The sequence below is a fragment of the Anser anser genome (assembly GCF_964211835.1).
Source record: "Anser anser genome assembly, chromosome: 7".
Taxonomy (NCBI): Eukaryota; Metazoa; Chordata; class Aves; order Anseriformes; family Anatidae; genus Anser; species Anser anser.
Window position 1 is genome coordinate 37,117,637 of NC_139727.1, and position 17,453 is coordinate 37,135,089.

Here is a 17,453-nt window from a genome sequence, read left to right on the forward strand (position 1 = left end):
GCCGCCAGAGGACGCCGGTAGGGCCGGGGACACCCAACCCTGCTCCTGCTCCCGGCTCCGAGCAGCGGCGGGGCCGGGTACGGGGCCCGATGGAGCGGTCGGGCGGCGGCCGTGTGGTGCTGTGCCTGCTGTGCGGGCTGCCGGCCGCCGGCAAGTCCACGCTGAGCCGGGCCCTGCGCCGCCTCCTGCCGCCCCGCCAGGGCTGGGACTGCGCCGTGCTGGCCTACGACGAGCTGATCCCGCAGGAGGCCCCCGGCCCGGCGGAGCCCGGCTGGAAGCGGCGGCGGCGGGAGGTGCTGAGGCACCTGGAGCGCCTCCTGAGGGCCCCGCCGGCCTGCGCCGAGCCGGGGCCGCCGGAGCCGGGGGCCGCCGCCGGGCCGCTCTGCATCGTCCTGGATGACAACTTCTACTACCGGAGCATGCGATACGAGGTGTACCAGCTGGCTCGCAAGTGTAATCGCGCTTCGTTGTCGGCTTCTGGGGCAAAAGGCAGGCTGCTGTAGCGGCCCCTCGCTTGCTGCGGCGTCCAAAGGTTGTGTCGTTGGGTTATGAGACCACTGGCGCTCACAGAGCTCTTCCCTCAGAAACTACTTCTTGCACAGCCGTGAAGGTAAAATTCTCCCTTTATCTTCTCATAGATTCCCTGAGCTTCTGCCAGTTATTTCTGGAGTGCCCGCTTGAACAGTGCTTGCAGAGGAATCGCCTGAGGAGTCACCCGGTCCCCGACGAGACGATGCGGCTGATGGCGACAAGAATAGAACTGCCGGACCCCAAGAAATACGCCTGGGAGCAGAACAGCCTCGTCCTGAAAAGTCCTGAATGCCCCTCAGAGGAAGAGTATGATGCGGCATTGATGAAGGGCTTTTAGTAAGTTCTCTTTCCACAAACAGGCTTTTTTACTGAATCTAAACAATATTTTAAAAACACTCCTTGTGGCAATCTTTGGAAGTTACACACGACACACATCAGTTGTTGGGAACTCACAGCCATCCTTCTTTGTGGAGTTAACACAAAAGTTAAGTCAGTTTCCAAACTGTTGAGAATTCATGTACATTGTCTGAAACATTAAGACTGGAGGTTGTGGCTGTGGTTTTACTTGTAAATGTTTTTCGTCTAACTTGCTATCTAAGATTATCTCACTGTCTCATAAGTTTAACTGAAAATTTGCATTTTTTCTGCCATGAGGCAGAAAGAAAAATATTCAGCAAAACTGTTTGATCGATGTTTTTCTCTATTGTTTTTTTTTTTCTCAGTGCACAGATAATTAATTTGCTGGCCACTGCTTTGGAAAATCCAGTGAAGCAAAATGAGGAAAATACTGAGCAGAAGGTAGAAGTACTTGTCTTAAAAGTCACAGCTCTTTCAGATGATGGTGAATGAATTTATTCGTGAATTGTACTCAGATCACCACAGTGACAAAAATTGAGATTGATCTATAGCAGTTGGTTGCAAAACCATGTACATAAAAGTTGATCCTACTTGAAATCATAGGATCATTTAGGTTGGAAAAGACCTCTAAGATCAAGTTTGAACTACTTTTAAGCGTACTGTTGTATATTCTACAGCAGTAACAAGAATGCCTTTTGGAGCTGACACGTCACACTTAGGAAAATAAAGTTCGCTTCTTAATGTCACTTATGTGCCTGACAGTTGCACTCTGCCTCAGAATTGAAAGGAGCAGATGCTCACCGTGCAGGACACTGAGTTAGTGTTCACGTTACTTGCTTTTGAAGAGGGACTATTTCAAAAGCTGGTAACAATCTAGATGAACTTAATGTGTTTGCATGTGTTCTCACTTTCATGGCCATTTTGGCTAGGAAGCAGATCGAGTGGCCTGTGCAGCTAGTACTGTCCATCAAGCTGATCAGACATGCCGACGAGTCATCTCTCAAACAATGAAGGAGGCAAAAGGTATGTGAAGTATATTGTAGGTGCTAGCTGGCAATGTAGGACTAAACCTGTGGAATTCCCTCAGAGTAAACTGGAATTACAGCCCTGCAGGTGTGACTGAGGCAGTATCCGTCAGAAGTCTTGTCAAAGTTACTTGTAGAATGTGAGCCAAAGTCTGTAAATTTTATTTTTAAAAATTAACATAAAGATGTTGGCTTTCATTTTCTTTAAGATAAAAACGTGCTTCCAAGTGAGATGAAGAGCCTGGCAGAAGAACTCAACAAACTCAAAGCAGCATTTTTGGAAGATTTGCGGCAAGAAACTCATCTGAATAATCAAACTGGCCAACAAAATCACTCTTTTGACCCTGCTACAAGTGTATTTTCTTCATTCCAATGTGAGGCAACCAGTGTAGTTAATAAATATATTTTAAAATAATGACAGAGTATATTTTAAAATAATGACAGTGTTGGATTGCTTTTAAGAATAAAAAGCATTAAAAACATAATACTACTTTAGCAGTACTGCTGAAAATATCTGAGAGCTCGAGCCTCCAGAGAAGGAAGCCATCTATGACTCCTGCCCCCATGTTATAGAACAGAAACAAGCTAGCACACTGTTTGACTTCAGAGGGCAAGCCAACAAGAAGCCATCCTTAGGTTTTAAATTTGACAGAATCACAAAAAATTTAGCCTGGGAGGAACACCAAGAAGTCATCAAGTCCAACTTCCCTCAAAGAGGACCAACTTCAAGCTGGATCAGCTTTCTCAGAACATCATCCAGCTGTGGTTTTGAAGAGCAGCTTGGATGGAAACCTGCTCAGCTCTCAAAACAGGTAGCTGAGCATTTCCACAGCTCTTTTGTGCCTGGAAAGGTATAAAAGCAAGAAGTTTAGCATTTTAAGCATTAGGTGGGTTGACAATGAACTGTAGTTCCAATGTCAGCATGTAGACATCTAAGCTCCAATGAAGCTTCAGTTTCTTAAGTCCAATTTTTAGATCAGGCTCATGGGCTCTCTACTTGTTTCCCTGACAGCAACTCTACAAAGAACAAGAGATTTGAGATGCATTAAATTGAGATTCTGAGAACTGTGTGCACATATGCATGCGTGTGGGAATAACTTGGATGTCCAAAGGAACTTAAAATTTGGTGCTGCCTTCAAAGTCACAAAGAATAACATACGTATAAATTCCATGCACAGTGACAACTACCTTACCATGATGAAAATTGTGCTTTCAGACATGCAAGCACTGTTGCTAATAAGGAAATCAGAATATGAGGAAACAAAGTATTTGGAAGATGAACAAATGTGAAAGATGAACAGTGGAAAAGAGTAACAAGAGTGCCCTGGTTCAGTTCTAAAATCAAGTATCTTCAATTAAGCAGACAAACATAAATGTACTGTTTCTTGCTTACTCAAAAGCTTACTGCCATACCTTAGACGACCTAAGTCACACACAAGCAGTTCACAAGCAGTGCACCAGTTCCAGCTGTTGAGAAGAATTACTACAGCATAATCACTAACTTAATTAGAAAGCGTTATTTTATTCTTATCTTACAAAAGCAAAGCTCCACACCATGAACTGCACTAGATACAGTCAAGTTATTTCAGAATTAAGCTTGTCTTCTGAAAACATTCACTACACAATAAAATTGTAAAATACAACTCTAACAGGTTTCGGTTTTGCATACAAAATATGCTCTTTACATTGAAATACATATTAACAAAGCAGGTACTCAGAAGCACATACACAAAGATTGCTCAATGAAAAATGCTTCAGCAGGGGATAGATTTTCCTGCAGCAGAACATCCATTTGCTGTAGATTTTCAAAGGAGCTTAAAATTAATAAAAAACTTGCCAGTGAAGACTTCTAAATTACATTCCCTTCGTCAAAAAGAAACAAAAAGCAAACAAGCAAAACCCCAAAACATTCTGTAACAGAACAAATAGCAACAGATAATTTTGCTAGGAAACAATGTTGGAACACGTCTTTAAATTTTATATAAAAATGCCAATCAACAATTCATGTCAAAATTAACTTTGTCTAAACATTGTATCTGTGAAAAAACAACTATTACTGTTCCCTATTAGCTGCTTCACAGTTGGTAAAAGTATTAACTGAGGTTTAAGAGTATTAACTGAGATAAGCTACCAAGATATTCAATCTAATATTTGCGTGTTCATTGGAATATTCCTTCTCAAAATACTAAATCTGTATTAAGAGTGCTATAAATAGTGCATGTTAAAAATGTCAACAAATCTATAAAACAGTCTATTACAATAAAAACAAAAAACTCACAAAGTTAATGTTTTGCAACTACAGAATTTAACAGAGTGAAACTATAGAAAAAAAATTAGCTCATTCCCAAACTTCCCTGTTAATACAAGTAAAGATGTTAATCACCACCTTATAATATAAGGATTTTTTATTTTTATTTTTTTAAGTTAATGCAGTGTAGCACAGAGAACTCAATGTGGGAAGTCCTGCTGAGGACTTGATCCTACAGATCCTGACATTGACTCTGAATGAATAAGGCCTACCTGTGCATGGGAATTGTCAGGACCATAATACCCTAAAACAAATTTCCAGTACTAATTCTGCTCTTTAAATTATAGTAAATAGTATGTACAGCATTATGAAAAACTAATGTCAAAATACACCTTCCAAACCTACTCAGTAGTTGGAAGGAAATAGGTGTAGTTTGGCACAACCGAACACACAGTATTAGGTTGAAAAACTAGGAATCCTAGTCCAGAAGCTGACTCTCTGTGAAGGACTAAGCAGGTAACAGGGATCCACCCCCCAGATCTGGTTGAGGATCAAGCAGTGAACACTAAAGCCTGCTGCTGCCTAAGAACCACTCCCTCGCAAATGGGAGCTTGCACACAGAAGGGAGGAAAAATGTTTTTGTAATTGTTCAGTTTTTAGATGTTCAAGATAGTTCTCTTTTCCTAGGGAAATTCAAAGTAGAAACTGATATGAAGTCAGCAGTATTAAAATACTGCTACATAATAGTTTGCAAGGTTTGGGGTCCTTTTTTTTTTTTTTCCCAATGAAATGAGTTCTATTATTAAGAAAATGTTCCCCCTCAACAGAGATCCCCTTTTCAATAACGTCATGCAGGCTTCCTCTTGCTAGCAGCTCCTTCTATTACTGACCTAACTGTTCTCCTACCTAAAATTTCTTTCAGGGGAATTATGGTTCACAAGTCATTTTTTCTAAATCACCAAGTCATTAGCCTTTACCAAAAGAAAAGTCTGTAACATTTAGGGGCATTGACAATGAAAATCCTAATAGATCAGAAGTGGTATAAAGAACAGAAGAATGAAATCTCAACGTTTGTGCACATTGGAGTTTATCTCCCTACCGGTATCGAGAGGGACAAGGACTGGAGCCACGAACCAAAGACAACTTAGCTGTTGCAATCTGCGTTATTCAGAATTGGAAGTTACTCCTTGTAGCAACACAATTTGAGAAGCTTCCTTGTAGCTGCTAAAACCTAGGAATAAAAGTTTACACCATCTGTCAAAAGGCAAGGAAAATGGCCTCTATAAATTACTACTATAAATTACATTCTTCAACGTTTGGGGTACTAATGCTATATTTTAGCCGAATTTAGATTGTCGATTGTGTAAACGTGATCAAAAGATCTATCATTTCTATATTGTTCTTTGACTGGAAGGGTCTTGTTACAAAATCTGTACAGGAGCAATAAATTCCAACTAAATTTCAGTTTACCAACTTTACTGTAGTCTCTAAAATGCAAAAAGACATGCAAGTAGATGACTCCAGGTCCTCTGCATATCAGTTTCTGCATACAGAATCGCTGTTTTCCTTCTGAAAATAAATTTTAAAAGTATAAAGCAACAAAGGGATATTAGGGGATTATAAAGAATTTCATTACGTAAAATGGAAATTATATTCTCAGTTACACAAACCAGAAAACAAAACATTTTTAGGAGTGACAGCGTGTTATCCTTAACCTTCACTGCCTTGGAAACACCGAAACGGAGTATTTCTAATCCCCTTAACTAGGTATGGACAAGAATCCAGTTCCTTCAACTAGTTATTTCAGCATGGAAAATTCAACAGCAGATAAATAAGATGTAGAGAAGTGTACTCAGTTCCCAAATTTCTAATTCATTCAACTGAAAATTACTTCCCATGCCAACATTTCCAGAAGCATTTTTTTCCTGCATATTGATCTAACACTGAAGTCATTGTAAGTTCTTCCATTGGAGCTTTGGCTCCCATGACAATACAAATCTGAATAAGCCAAACATTTGCTATTCAGATTGCAGCCTCTGACTTCCAGAACATTAATCAAATCTTCTTCCTACTTTTAACAAATTATATTTTCTGACATATTTTGCTGATAGTAAAAGGAGAATATCAGGGAAGCTTTAATTTGTCTCAGCTAAGACAAACTAAGGTAAAAGTGCACGTCTAAATATGGGAAAAGTAACAGTTCTTCCCTTTTTTGAAACATTACAAATTCCTACGTAGCATATCAAAAGCTTCTATTAATTTTAGTAGGATGTTTTATTAGGTTTATATTAAAGTGCCTGTCCATTAGCCTAGGTGCTTCTAAAGTAAGATGTACAGAATTAAAAAAAATAAATGTGCAATGGACTTTGTGTACATCTTTAGTGACCATTTGCCACCTACAATATTAATCACAATGACTTCAAACGTAGCCAGCCAGTATTCCTTTGCCTGCCTACTACATGACCTGTTTGTTTTTTTTTTTTTTAAAAAAAAAAAAAAGGAAAAGAAAAACAACAATGCACAACCTCTTCCCCTGATTTCTAGCACACCAAAAGGATAACAAATTTAGGGAGGGGACAAGACAAACTGATTTCCAAGTTAGCTGAAGTTTACAACAACCTAGATTCCAAAACTTTCAAACATATATGCAACCTACCAGTTGTAGCTTAGCCCAAGAGAAAACCGAACAAACTACTTTTAATTTGTAAACCTCTTGTTTGTTTCTATTAGAACTCCTATCAGCAAGACAGAAGACTAATTGTGCAAATTTTAAATATGTGTACAAATTAGTTTAAGGCAGTTAAAGTCTCACTGAATCTGTATTAGTTCTACGAGCTCTCTATTATGACTGTCTGTGAAGAATTACCTCCTTTTAAAAAGAAGGACACAAAATTTCGGTAAGTGTAGTTTAAAACAAGTTGTCATGTTTAATTTTTCTTTACTCAACTAGTGAATGCCAGGCTCTTTTTTCCTACCAGAGGTTAATTCACAATAACCTTTATATTCTAATTTTGCGAGGTGTCTTAAAAATAATAGTGTTCGAGCCCTAGCATGAAGAGTCTGCGCTATACTAAGTAAAAACATACTAACCTTAATCAGATTAAAGTTAACTTTTAAATCCAATTGAATTTGTACGTGAAAGTTGCCTCTGTTTGTGATTTCAGCTTGATAGTAGCTAAGTTTTCAAGGATAAGTATGTCTCCAAAGTAACCACATGTCATTGCATTCACCCTTCATAGTTAATGGTTAACATTTTATCTTGCCTGGTAAATAATCTCGTAATTGCATCCTATGTTTCAGGACATGTGCTCTGCTTCTACATCTGTAGAATGTTTATTGGGATTTTAAGTGCAAGCAACTTAAATTTAGCAACCGAAACATCTTAATGCATTCCAATTCTTATAACACCTTCACTTGCTTTTTCCTTTTTTTTTTTTTTTTTTTGAAAGGCTACATATAAAATAACAACCACGTTATACAAAACTCCTCTGGCAAGTTTTATGACAACAAAGAAGTAAGTTTGCCTCCTTTTTCCAATTGTTTAACGTGAAGATTCCTTATGGGGAACGTGCAAGCTTTCCTTCAGCAAGTATGAAAAATATATTGTCATATGTTAAAAAAAAATAAATGAAAGCATGTTCTCAATGTTGATTATGTTGTCCTCTTGCAAAATGGCAAGCAAAGTCATACTTATTTTTACACTTGCACCCGCATATGTTGCACTGAAAAGGATTTTCAAATCCATGACATCCCATGTGAATAGTATAAAGGATATTGTCCGCAAAGTACATGTCACAGTGCTGGCAGTGATGCAGAAGCTGAGGGTCCTGAACCGGCAGGGTGGGAGCTGGAGTACTTGGTTGGCTGTTGCTTATGCTGGGAGTACTGGTGTGGGCACTGCGATCGCTGCTCGGCCCTGCCACTGGGCTGTAGTTCCTCTGATTGTGTGCGGGCCGGGGGTCTGGGCTGGTTGGAGATGAACTTTGAGGAATACTTGCTGACACAGCCGAAACGACTGCAGGTGCAGTAGGCTGCTGTATCATGAAAGGCTTTTCATCTTGACAGGAAACAACATCAGGAGAGGCTGGATTTTGGTTTTCAGGCGGCAAGCTAGATAACTGTCCGGCTAGCGTAGATAGCTGGTTTAAAGGATTATCTACCATAAGGTCTTGTGGATCTCTTGGCAACCCGCTGCTCTGGGATGGTTTTGTCATGCTCTCATATGCTTCAGTCTGGATATTTGGGATTTCATGAGTAAAATCGTTAAGGTAGTCCGGTTTCTGAACCACCATGGAAGGTGGGCTCAAATTAATTAATGCTCTTCTGCTGTACCCCAAGTTGCTGGTCTTCTTCTGCAAAACCCCCCACATTTTCTTGCTGCTTAGGGAAGACCTTGTACCCTTGATAGGCACCATTTTATGTTTGCGCCTCCGGTGGTGAGATAAGTTGCTTCTGTCACTGCAGCGGAAGGAACACAACTCACACTTGTACGGTTTTTCACCGGTATGTGATCGCATGTGTGCTTCCAGATGGCGTTCATAAGCTGATGCAAAGGGACACAAATGGCATCTGTGTGGCTTCTCACCTGGAAAATTAAAATAGATACTAGAGCATCTCACTTGAAAAGGCTTTACATGGAACAGAAAGTAGCTAACTGTGAGCTGCTAATCAAATAGTTCAAATGCAGCTTCAGAATTGCAGCTAGTCTTGGCTTTAGCTGGGTATTTGGTGGAATAGTGGAGTGAAGTTAGACATGTCTGCCTCTCCCAAGTGAGAGAGCATCAAAAAACTGTGAGCGGAACTAGCATAACAGGTAACCTGAGTAGGAGTTGCAGCAACAATGCCGAGCACTGAATGCAGGGATGTCTGTGTGGTGCGCTCACTAGATCCAAACTCCACCTCACCTTTAAAGCACACAAGCAGTAGGCTACAGTAATGTCTGTACTGTGATTTTCTTACTGGTAACTGTGTTTAAACAACGATGGAGGGTATTCTTTTGTTATCTTTCAAACATTTCTACTTTTAAACATCCTGGAATTATTATCTAAATAACCCATGTACACAGGCATACACTCAAGAACTGAGTTTTCAAAAAGAATCCTGTGGCTGAAGAGTTATCACAACCAGGGGTAGTGAGTAAAGGATTATTTTTTTGTATATCATTGGCTCTTCAAGAGGCAAGAAAGCAATTTCTGTGCTACTCTGTACCAACTGAAACTACGATTTTCTGATAAGCATATACATGTACTCAGATACACATGTAAAGATTGGTACAGACAAGGATGTAATGAAAAGAAATCCCCTTTATTCAGAAAGCCCATTCACATAGACAAGTTCTTATTTCACTCCACAGAAAAAGATTTGCATCCCATGTCACAAGTCCTTAATACAACACAGCTGGTGAACTACTAATCGTACTGCTGTTAGACTCTGCGTGAATTTAATTCTGCTCTAAGTTACACTTAATAATGGTTGTGTGATCGTGCCTGCACCATAATTACTTTAGCAGATAGCTCGCTGCACTTGCATGTTATCCAGGATGCATCATCTGTTTACTTACATCGCTCTGAGGCTACCGGTCAACTACCACTTCCCTATTATAATGCTGATTCACTCACTCTGAGCTTTCATAGTCCATGCAATCCATGTCTTAGCCCTTTGCCATGCTTCCTCACCATGCTTCTGAGCAAAACCACAATCAGGTCTTGGATGTCCTTGTCCTTTAGTGGAAACAAACAAAACAAAACAAAGAACAACCTTCCTTTTTCTGGAGTCCCCTGGCTGTGTACAACGGAACAAAGTGGGGCTTTCAGAAAGAGCCATTAAAGGTAACGGCAGAACAGCCTTGCCATCAGGACACCACGCAGTGCAGTATTAAAATTAAGGATATCACATATATTGTTAAAAAGGCAAAGGATAAAGAATGCAGAAAAAGTTCTCTCTGGCAACCTGAGATTCTTGTCTGTATTATAAAAGTGAGCAGACTGGCAGAGGGAAGTGCACTGGGAAGCCACTGGTATTTCAGTAGGTACTGGAAATGTTTGTACCAGTGTTCTGCTCATAAAGCATTCACCATGCAAAGATACATCCAAATTGTAGAAGCTCTTTGATGTACAGTAGGCTGATATCCCCTGTATCCCTCTCTCACTGCCGGTTAGCTTTCTGAAACTGAAATAAATTCATACTCCATCACTTTGTAGTACAGCAATGCATATTTTCAAGTCAGCTACCTTTTCCTAGGGCCTTTGTGAAGGTTTGCTGATCAAATGAGTCATACATACGCTCTCCAATACTGACAACGCTTGCAGGAGCACTGAGACAACAGACATCCCACACGTAAAGCTCCACTGTTTCCCAAAACTTGGATTCAGAGCCACCAATTTATTTGAAACAAAAAACATCATACAAAGCAGTGCTAGTTTTACAGGCTGTTTGTCTTTCTTACTAACCGAAGTTCAGGTTTGGGATAATGCTAACAAATACCATATACTACAACTTGAGATGTTACCCAAGACAGAAACCCAAAGTATTACACTTCACACTAAAAAGGGCTTTCCTGATAAAAGGAAGGCTTCTGAATAATAACCACTGGGTCAAAAAATTTTGAGGACATTTCTCAGCATCAAAATTTTTAATTGGAATCTTTCTTGCTTTTGTATACCACAACTGTATGGAAATTACCACGATCCGTAGCAGGTACTGTTTTGCTAGCTCAAGCCACTAAGTGACCTCTGCTCCCTAAAATAGCAGCATTTTGAGAACAGAAATGAACTGTTCATCCAAGATCTGAGAGTATAAGAAAGGTAGGCAACTTCCTAGAGTATAAGAAGGAATGTGGGCACTGTAGCTTTATCCATATTCTGATACTTAACAAAATAAAACATCATTTTTGCTGTTTGGTACAGCAAAGATGTATGACATTTAACGTGAAGTAACACGTTATTTCAGTCATCGTTTGAGGAACCCCATGCATATCAAGCCATTAAAGACACCTCAAGAATCAGCAAACACACGATACAATACCAACATCTTCTAGCAGCAATTTATGTTTCCCATCACAGCTCTAGCAGTCCATCTGCTCATGTTGACAACTGACCAGGGGCTTAGAGATGCAAGCTTTTAGATGGCAATAGCTATACACTACTGAAAAGACATGAAATTTTAAAGTTGATGTTACCTCTGCATCTTTAAATACCATTTGTCATCCTAAACTGCTACAGTTGCTCCTACTACATGATCCTTGTTGCACAAGCCCAGAAATAGCACTGCACAGAGTAAAGCCGTTGAAAGAAAAATCTCTCATTGTCCACATACCATCTGAGGCAAATGGTAGGTGAAGCTGTAACTGATTTATCAAAAACGGTTGCCAAAAAAAAGTTCCAAAACACCTTGCTGCTTTGCAAGGTGTGCAGCAAGCCCTGCGTTAACACTGTGTCAAATATAGGTAAACAAACCAGGGTGTTTTATCCCCTATTGAAAGGGCACAAAACTTCCACTGGGAATTTGTAAATGAAAATTCACAAGACAATAACTTAAAAGATTTTCAGAGTCTGAACCTCAGAACTCTTGATTTCTAGTTGCTTGCCATCTTCTATCCCATTACACCCTGTAAAAACAGGTCAACACTTCGAGGACCATGCAAGTAGCACTGACTTCCCAAAAGTACATCCTGGGAGTTACTGTGTAAAAACAATGGTTCACAGTAAAGCAAGCATCTGATTAACAACAACTGTACCTAAAAGGATTTAGGATTATATCCAAGATACTACAATATGCTTCCTTCAAAGCATTTCCCAGGATGCCTCCTACACAAGACAGTTGAAGTGAGAGTTGGAAGTTCTGGACAGTCCATATACACACCAGACCAAAAACCTGTAACAACTCCCACTCTTTGCAGAATGTGACTTCATCCCCAGCCCCTCATTACTGTAATTAGTAGCTATAAAGTCTTTCATATCAGTGCAACATACTATGTAGGCACCAAAGACAGACTTTAAAAAGCCCTTTCATTTATTTTCTCTCAATTGCCAAGAGGTTAGAGCTAACTTCACAAACACTTTAGGGTATTCTTACCTTTATTGTGAGCTTTGCTTTTCAGTTTTAGAAACTCAGCAGTGGCAAATGCTCTTAAGCGAGCCACATAAGTAGTTTTCTCCTTTTTATTACTCTCTTTAATGACTTATTTTATATGACCTCACACTTGAGTAGTTCACTCATATTACTACATTTAGTACTCTCACATCCACAATGTTGTGCAAAACAGGAATATTTTCCTAATTAAACAACGGAGAAAGAACAGCCCCCATGTGGCAGCATATACATTTCTAACTCTTCTAATTACCAAGGAAAAACTAGAAGTTACCATTATGGCCCTTCAAAAGCATCGATGCTTTCATGCTGAACTTTACTCCCAAATATACTTACTTCGAATTCAGCAGTTTGCAACAATACAGCTAAGCGGGCGTGAAAAAGAGAAGTAGGTCTAATTCTGGGATAACTTTAAGAACTGTCAAGCTGCTTGATGATGCCAGCTGCTCACAATGCAAATCATAACATTGAGCTAATACCACCATGTCTCACAGCAAAGTACCGTAGAATATTGCATACCTGTATGAATTCTGATATGCTCTATGAGCCGTGCTGTTCCTTTGCTGGCATAGTTGCAGTATCGACACTTTAATTTTCCATCAAATGTCCTTTCAAACCCATCCACTAACATTCCTGAGTTTTCATCCAGTGAAACTTCAACAGAAGGATGATCCAGACCATTCTGATCACCTTCGGTCCCAGCTGTGAATAACGCAACAGAGATTTCAATAGAGAATCACTGGGATACTAGCTATTTTGCTGTGAGAATATGCCAAACATCGCTGCTTCTGTATGCCCTTGCTCATCAGACATACAGAACTATGAGAGCAAGCCCTGATTAAGATAAAAGTACATACACAACTTTTGTGATGTGAAAACTACTCCTAGAGGTGCTTCCATACAATTGCAGTAGTGTGCATAATTATCTGGAATGTAAACAGTGCAGTCATTCTCAAAAAAATAAATAAATCATTGCACTGAAATTAGCTTACCTCCCTGAAGAGTCTCTGCTTCCTTGTCTCCACTAACTGATCCAGAAATCATATTTACATGGTGAGTCTGCTGTGTAAGATATTCCTGAAAGTCTTTTACAAAGTCCAAAGGTTCTGGCTTCTTTTCACCCATATTCACTCTTTAAGTTTACAACCTCTTGTGCCTAGAAGGAAAAATATTTTCAAATCATGAGTTTCATTTAATTTGAATGCAATCATAAAACCAACTTTTAAAGTGAGGGATTACTTTCATCATGTATTGTGCCTAAATGTATAAATTGACAACCACAAGAATATGATTTTCAGAATTCTTAACTCATTAAAGATCATTAAAAAGTATTAGTGTGGAAATAATTTGCAGCAACAGTAACATAAGGACTATGTAAATTTGGATAAAATGACATAATGTCAACAAGACATTGCTCGACTTGTTTTTTCGTATTTTAAAATGGATTGTACCTGAACTTTAGTTCTCCTACTAAGTAGCAAGCATGCTCAAATATGTACTCCCGTTACGTCAGACAGAAAGCACAGAGCACAGCTTCCCCAATTTCCCTGAAAGGAAGAAAAAATAAATAAAGGAAATAAGTTCATTATTCTTCCCAACCGCCACAGGTTTTAAGAACGAAACTTGACTGTATATACGTATGTATGTACATATTTTGGAAGACAAGTTCTAACATTCTACCGCTATAAATCTTACTATAACATCTACATTTCCCGTAAAAATATGTCAAAGACTCCATCCACTCTATCTATCTCACAGAAAGACACATTTATCTTACTGATAGTCTGAATGTTTTCTCTGGTGAACAACTGGCTCCAGAAAACCCACAGCCAGGGAATTCAGTCATAGCAACTGTAATGCGGTCTCATGTTGGGAAGTGACTACATGATTAGCAAAGCCAGAAAGAAGCCTTGTAGAAAGGCTTTATTATTATTCCTGCAGATTATAATCAGAATCACTTACAGTGCTACTTTTCCAATATGAATAACTTTGTCTTCTCATACTTACTACTCAGAACAAAGGTGACATACAAAAGCTGAGTTCTGAGTTCAAGATCATGTTTAATCACATTCTCCTGCACTTTCAAAGTCATTTACAAGCATTAGTTCACTTTTTGTATCCAGATGAATATGTTCTTTCACATCATACCTAAGTACCCTCAACTATCATTGTTATTAATACTGTTGCACTAGTTTTGAACACATCGTTACAGGTGAATTTTGCCTACCCTTTTTTCGGTGTCACCAGCCTCACGTAGGCTTAAGTCAATTTGTGTTCCATTTGTTGGTGTCTCCTGCAACAAAACGAAAAGATATCAGGGCATGAATTAAAATTATGGAAGAGGACTACAGGACAATGTATTATAATGTAGAGTCCTGACCAAGCCATCTTCTAGCAAGTTATAACGTTAAGAAATCAGATTGAGAATAGATAGTATTTTGGGGGATCCTCCTTTATCTCACCAACTTAATTTGCAGACATCCGTCTTTCCATTTTAGTGTAGGTAATTTACCACAATTTGACAACAAACCTCTACATCTGCACGCACATAAGAACCTTCTGTGATACTTTTTTTTTTAAAAGCAGAAAACTTACAATTCCCCTTTTCAGCGAAGAATAATAGGTCAGCCACTCGCTATGTCACTACCGCAAGCTAGTAAATGCAATTTTAATTATCAGAACCTGAGCGGAACAGCTCACGTTTCGTGCCCTTGAATGGGGGCCAGTAACGTCAGACATTCTTTCGGTTCTCCTTACAAAGAGCATTTTCCACACAGCTCTGCCTGCTCCAGGCTGAATGGGTGCACACAACGCTGGCTATTGACGGGCTGCACAGGTGCAGCTGCTCCACGCACCACGGGTACGGGCTGGGTTCGTGGTGGGAGAAGCGCTGTAGGACGTGCTTCGACGAAAGGCGTTCCTGTGAGTATTTTGCCCAAAGAATTCAGCTGGAGAAAGCAACTTGGATACTGGAAAGCCACGAGCAGCGATGCATTCGAGGAAACCTCGATCTTACTTGTGAAATTATGGTTGTTGGAGTATAAAGTAGGGTGATTATGAGGATGCCTGTGCACCCCGCTTTAAGGAAATTGGGGGGGAAGTAATGGAAAGGGGGTAGAGAGGGGGGTGTATCTCTGACATAACCTCATCTTTTCCAGTAAAAACGCGTTAAAACGTAGAGCACCGCAGACGAAGGACCCGAAGGACTCTCGTCCCGTCGCTACCCTCTCAGGGAGCAGGAGGGGGAGCGGGGCTGGCCGCCCGCAGGTGCAGCACCGGGACAAGCCGCCGCCGAGGGGACGGGGACACCTCCTCGGGACGGCGACGGCGACACGGCCACACCAACGATCCCCTCACCACCCGCCCGCCCGCCCTTCCACGGGTGCCGCTCCCCCCCGGTATAACCCCCGGCTGCCCGAGGCGGGCGCTGCCCGTCAGGGGCGGGCGGGCGAGGCCCCGGGGCCGCCCCGCAGCGCCGCTCACCACAGCCGCCGCCGCCCCGCTCCTCCGCCGCCCCCGGCCGCCGCCATCTTTGTTGTGCCTCCCGCGGCCCGGCCCGGCTCGGCCCGGCCCTGCCCACCGCAGCCTCGCGAGACGGCGTCGGCAGCGGGAGGCGGTGCCACAAGATGGCGGCGGCGGCGGCGGGCTGGGGGCTGAGGAGCGGCGCAAAGGTGAAGCCCGCAGCGAGGGGCTGAGGCGGGCCGGGGCCTCCTGGAGAGCGGCTGGGGGCGCGATGAGACCGTGGAAAGAGAGGAAACAAACCGGCGGCACGGTGCCCGTGGTGGGGCTGCCCTGCTGGGAAGGGGCTGGCTGGGGTCCTGCTGCAGGGAGAGCCATCGAGGAGGGGAAAGGGAGCTCAGGAAAAGATACACTGCTGTGTGGTCTTCCATTTATTTATGTCTTAATGGTGCTGCCACGTCCACCGGCATTAAAATCTCGTTTCAGATTGTAAAACTGAAGGGAAACAGATAAGCTAATTTTTTAAAGAGCTGAGGTGAAGGTAGGAGTTGAGGTAACATTGATTTTTTTTTTTTTTTTGGTTTATCAGCAGCCCAGGAGCCACATTTCAAATATATGCTTTTAGTAGGGCAGGCAGCCTGAATCTTCTAGGAGAACAAATCATTGCCTTACCTGCAGGAAAAAAAAGGAGGAAAAAGCAGTGAAGCAGTATCAAAGCAGTTGAGTAGCATATGTGCACATTAACTCTCTGAGCTTGTAATGCTATATGACTGCATGATTTCTAAGAATAAAATTGGGAACAATGATGGTTGTTTTTTTTTAAATCAAAATACTGAAATCGAAACCAATTGCTTCTGCGCTGTGCTGATACTCAGGAGTGAAGTACACAGAGTGGAGACCCACAGGAATATGGGTGGGTTGCCAGTGTAGGTTTCATTTCAGCGTCATCCTGCTGGTTTTAAGACTTTTTGAGGTAACCCTGTTATGAGTAATTCCTTTTATTGTCTAGTGCCGTCTCTATAAGGCATCAACAAATGTTCATCAAGCTGTGTCTGCAGTGTGACAAGTGAGTTAGTTGCAGAGGAAGAGCCAAAAGTGAAAGCTTATGAGGAGGGGGGAAAGCCTGGAGATGGTCTCTGCTAAGGGGCAGGCGGGGGAAGTGAATTCAAGGAATGCCTACCTTACACACTACCTTTTGCAAAACCGTTGTCATTGTTGCCAAGAGGAGCCCTGCCATAGTACAGGCTGCAACCTGTAACAAACGCTGAGCTATTTACCCTGCAAAGCTTCCACGTGCCAGCCAGGCATGTGGCAGGTCACCTCGGTCAGTATAGCTGTGCACACTCATGCTTGTCCTTGCTGAGCTGCTGCTCATTTTCCTGAAAGCATATGAGAAAAATCTGTTAGTTTTTCTCTGGATGATGAAATCTGTGCTTCCCATGGGGCAGAGTGCTCTGCGTGCGTTCAGTGATGTGTTCACCTGTGTGGTTGGTAATTCTGCATCCCAGCTTCAAGTGCAATAAAGGAAAGTACAGGTGATGCCCAGAGTATTACCAGTTGTTTCAACAGTACTGGCTTATTGCATAGTGAGCGTACCTACTTGCAGCTTTTCAAAAAGTTTTGTATTCTTAAAAGGGCACTGTGCGTTTTTCCTGGCAGCTCATTGGCAGTACTGGTGAAACGTTCTCAGTGGTTTGTCACTGGTTATGCCACCATGAAAGAGAAATGCTCTTTTCTTTGTACTT

The 17,453-nt window shown here is 41.4% G+C and overlaps 3 protein-coding genes across 8 annotated transcripts in view; 2 read left to right on the forward strand and 1 right to left on the reverse strand.

The window, feature by feature from the left end:
• PSTK (phosphoseryl-tRNA kinase) lies at positions 1 to 7,806 on the forward strand. The gene is made up of 5 exons (XM_083843768.1): positions 1 to 453; positions 639 to 867; positions 1,254 to 1,329; positions 1,818 to 1,911; positions 2,123 to 7,806. Exons 1-5 carry the CDS (start codon positions 90 to 92, stop codon positions 2,326 to 2,328), a joined length of 969 nt encoding a protein of 322 aa, XP_083699894.1. The 5' UTR covers positions 1 to 89; the 3' UTR covers positions 2,329 to 7,806.
• On the reverse strand, positions 7,580 to 15,869 carry IKZF5 (IKAROS family zinc finger 5). Of its 5 annotated transcripts, none has more exons than XM_083843756.1 (7): positions 15,733 to 15,869; positions 14,477 to 14,542; positions 13,701 to 13,796; positions 13,242 to 13,405; positions 12,769 to 12,951; positions 9,780 to 9,881; positions 7,580 to 8,746 (listed from the first exon to the last, which is right to left on the reverse strand). In XM_083843756.1, exons 4-7 carry the CDS (start codon positions 13,372 to 13,374, stop codon positions 7,803 to 7,805), a joined length of 1,362 nt encoding a protein of 453 aa, XP_083699882.1. In that variant the 5' UTR covers positions 13,375 to 13,405; positions 13,701 to 13,796; positions 14,477 to 14,542; positions 15,733 to 15,869; the 3' UTR covers positions 7,580 to 7,802. The 5 variants fall into 5 exon arrangements, with proteins under 5 accessions (XP_083699882.1, XP_083699883.1, XP_083699884.1 ...); XM_083843757.1 differs by lacking the exon at positions 15,733 to 15,869 and adding an exon at positions 15,394 to 15,531; XM_083843758.1 differs by lacking the exon at positions 15,733 to 15,869 and adding an exon at positions 15,105 to 15,123.
• The window catches only part of ACADSB (acyl-CoA dehydrogenase short/branched chain), an 18,089-nt gene continuing 16,403 nt past the window's right edge, over positions 15,768 to 17,453 (forward strand). The window contains exon 1 of one of the 2 annotated variants that reach the window (XM_083843761.1): positions 15,768 to 15,920. In XM_083843761.1, coding sequence (XP_083699887.1) covers positions 15,876 to 15,920 — 45 coding nt within the window. In that variant the 5' untranslated portion in view covers positions 15,768 to 15,875. The remainder of the gene's footprint in view (positions 15,921 to 17,453) is intronic. The other variant, XM_083843762.1, reaches the window with a different exon arrangement.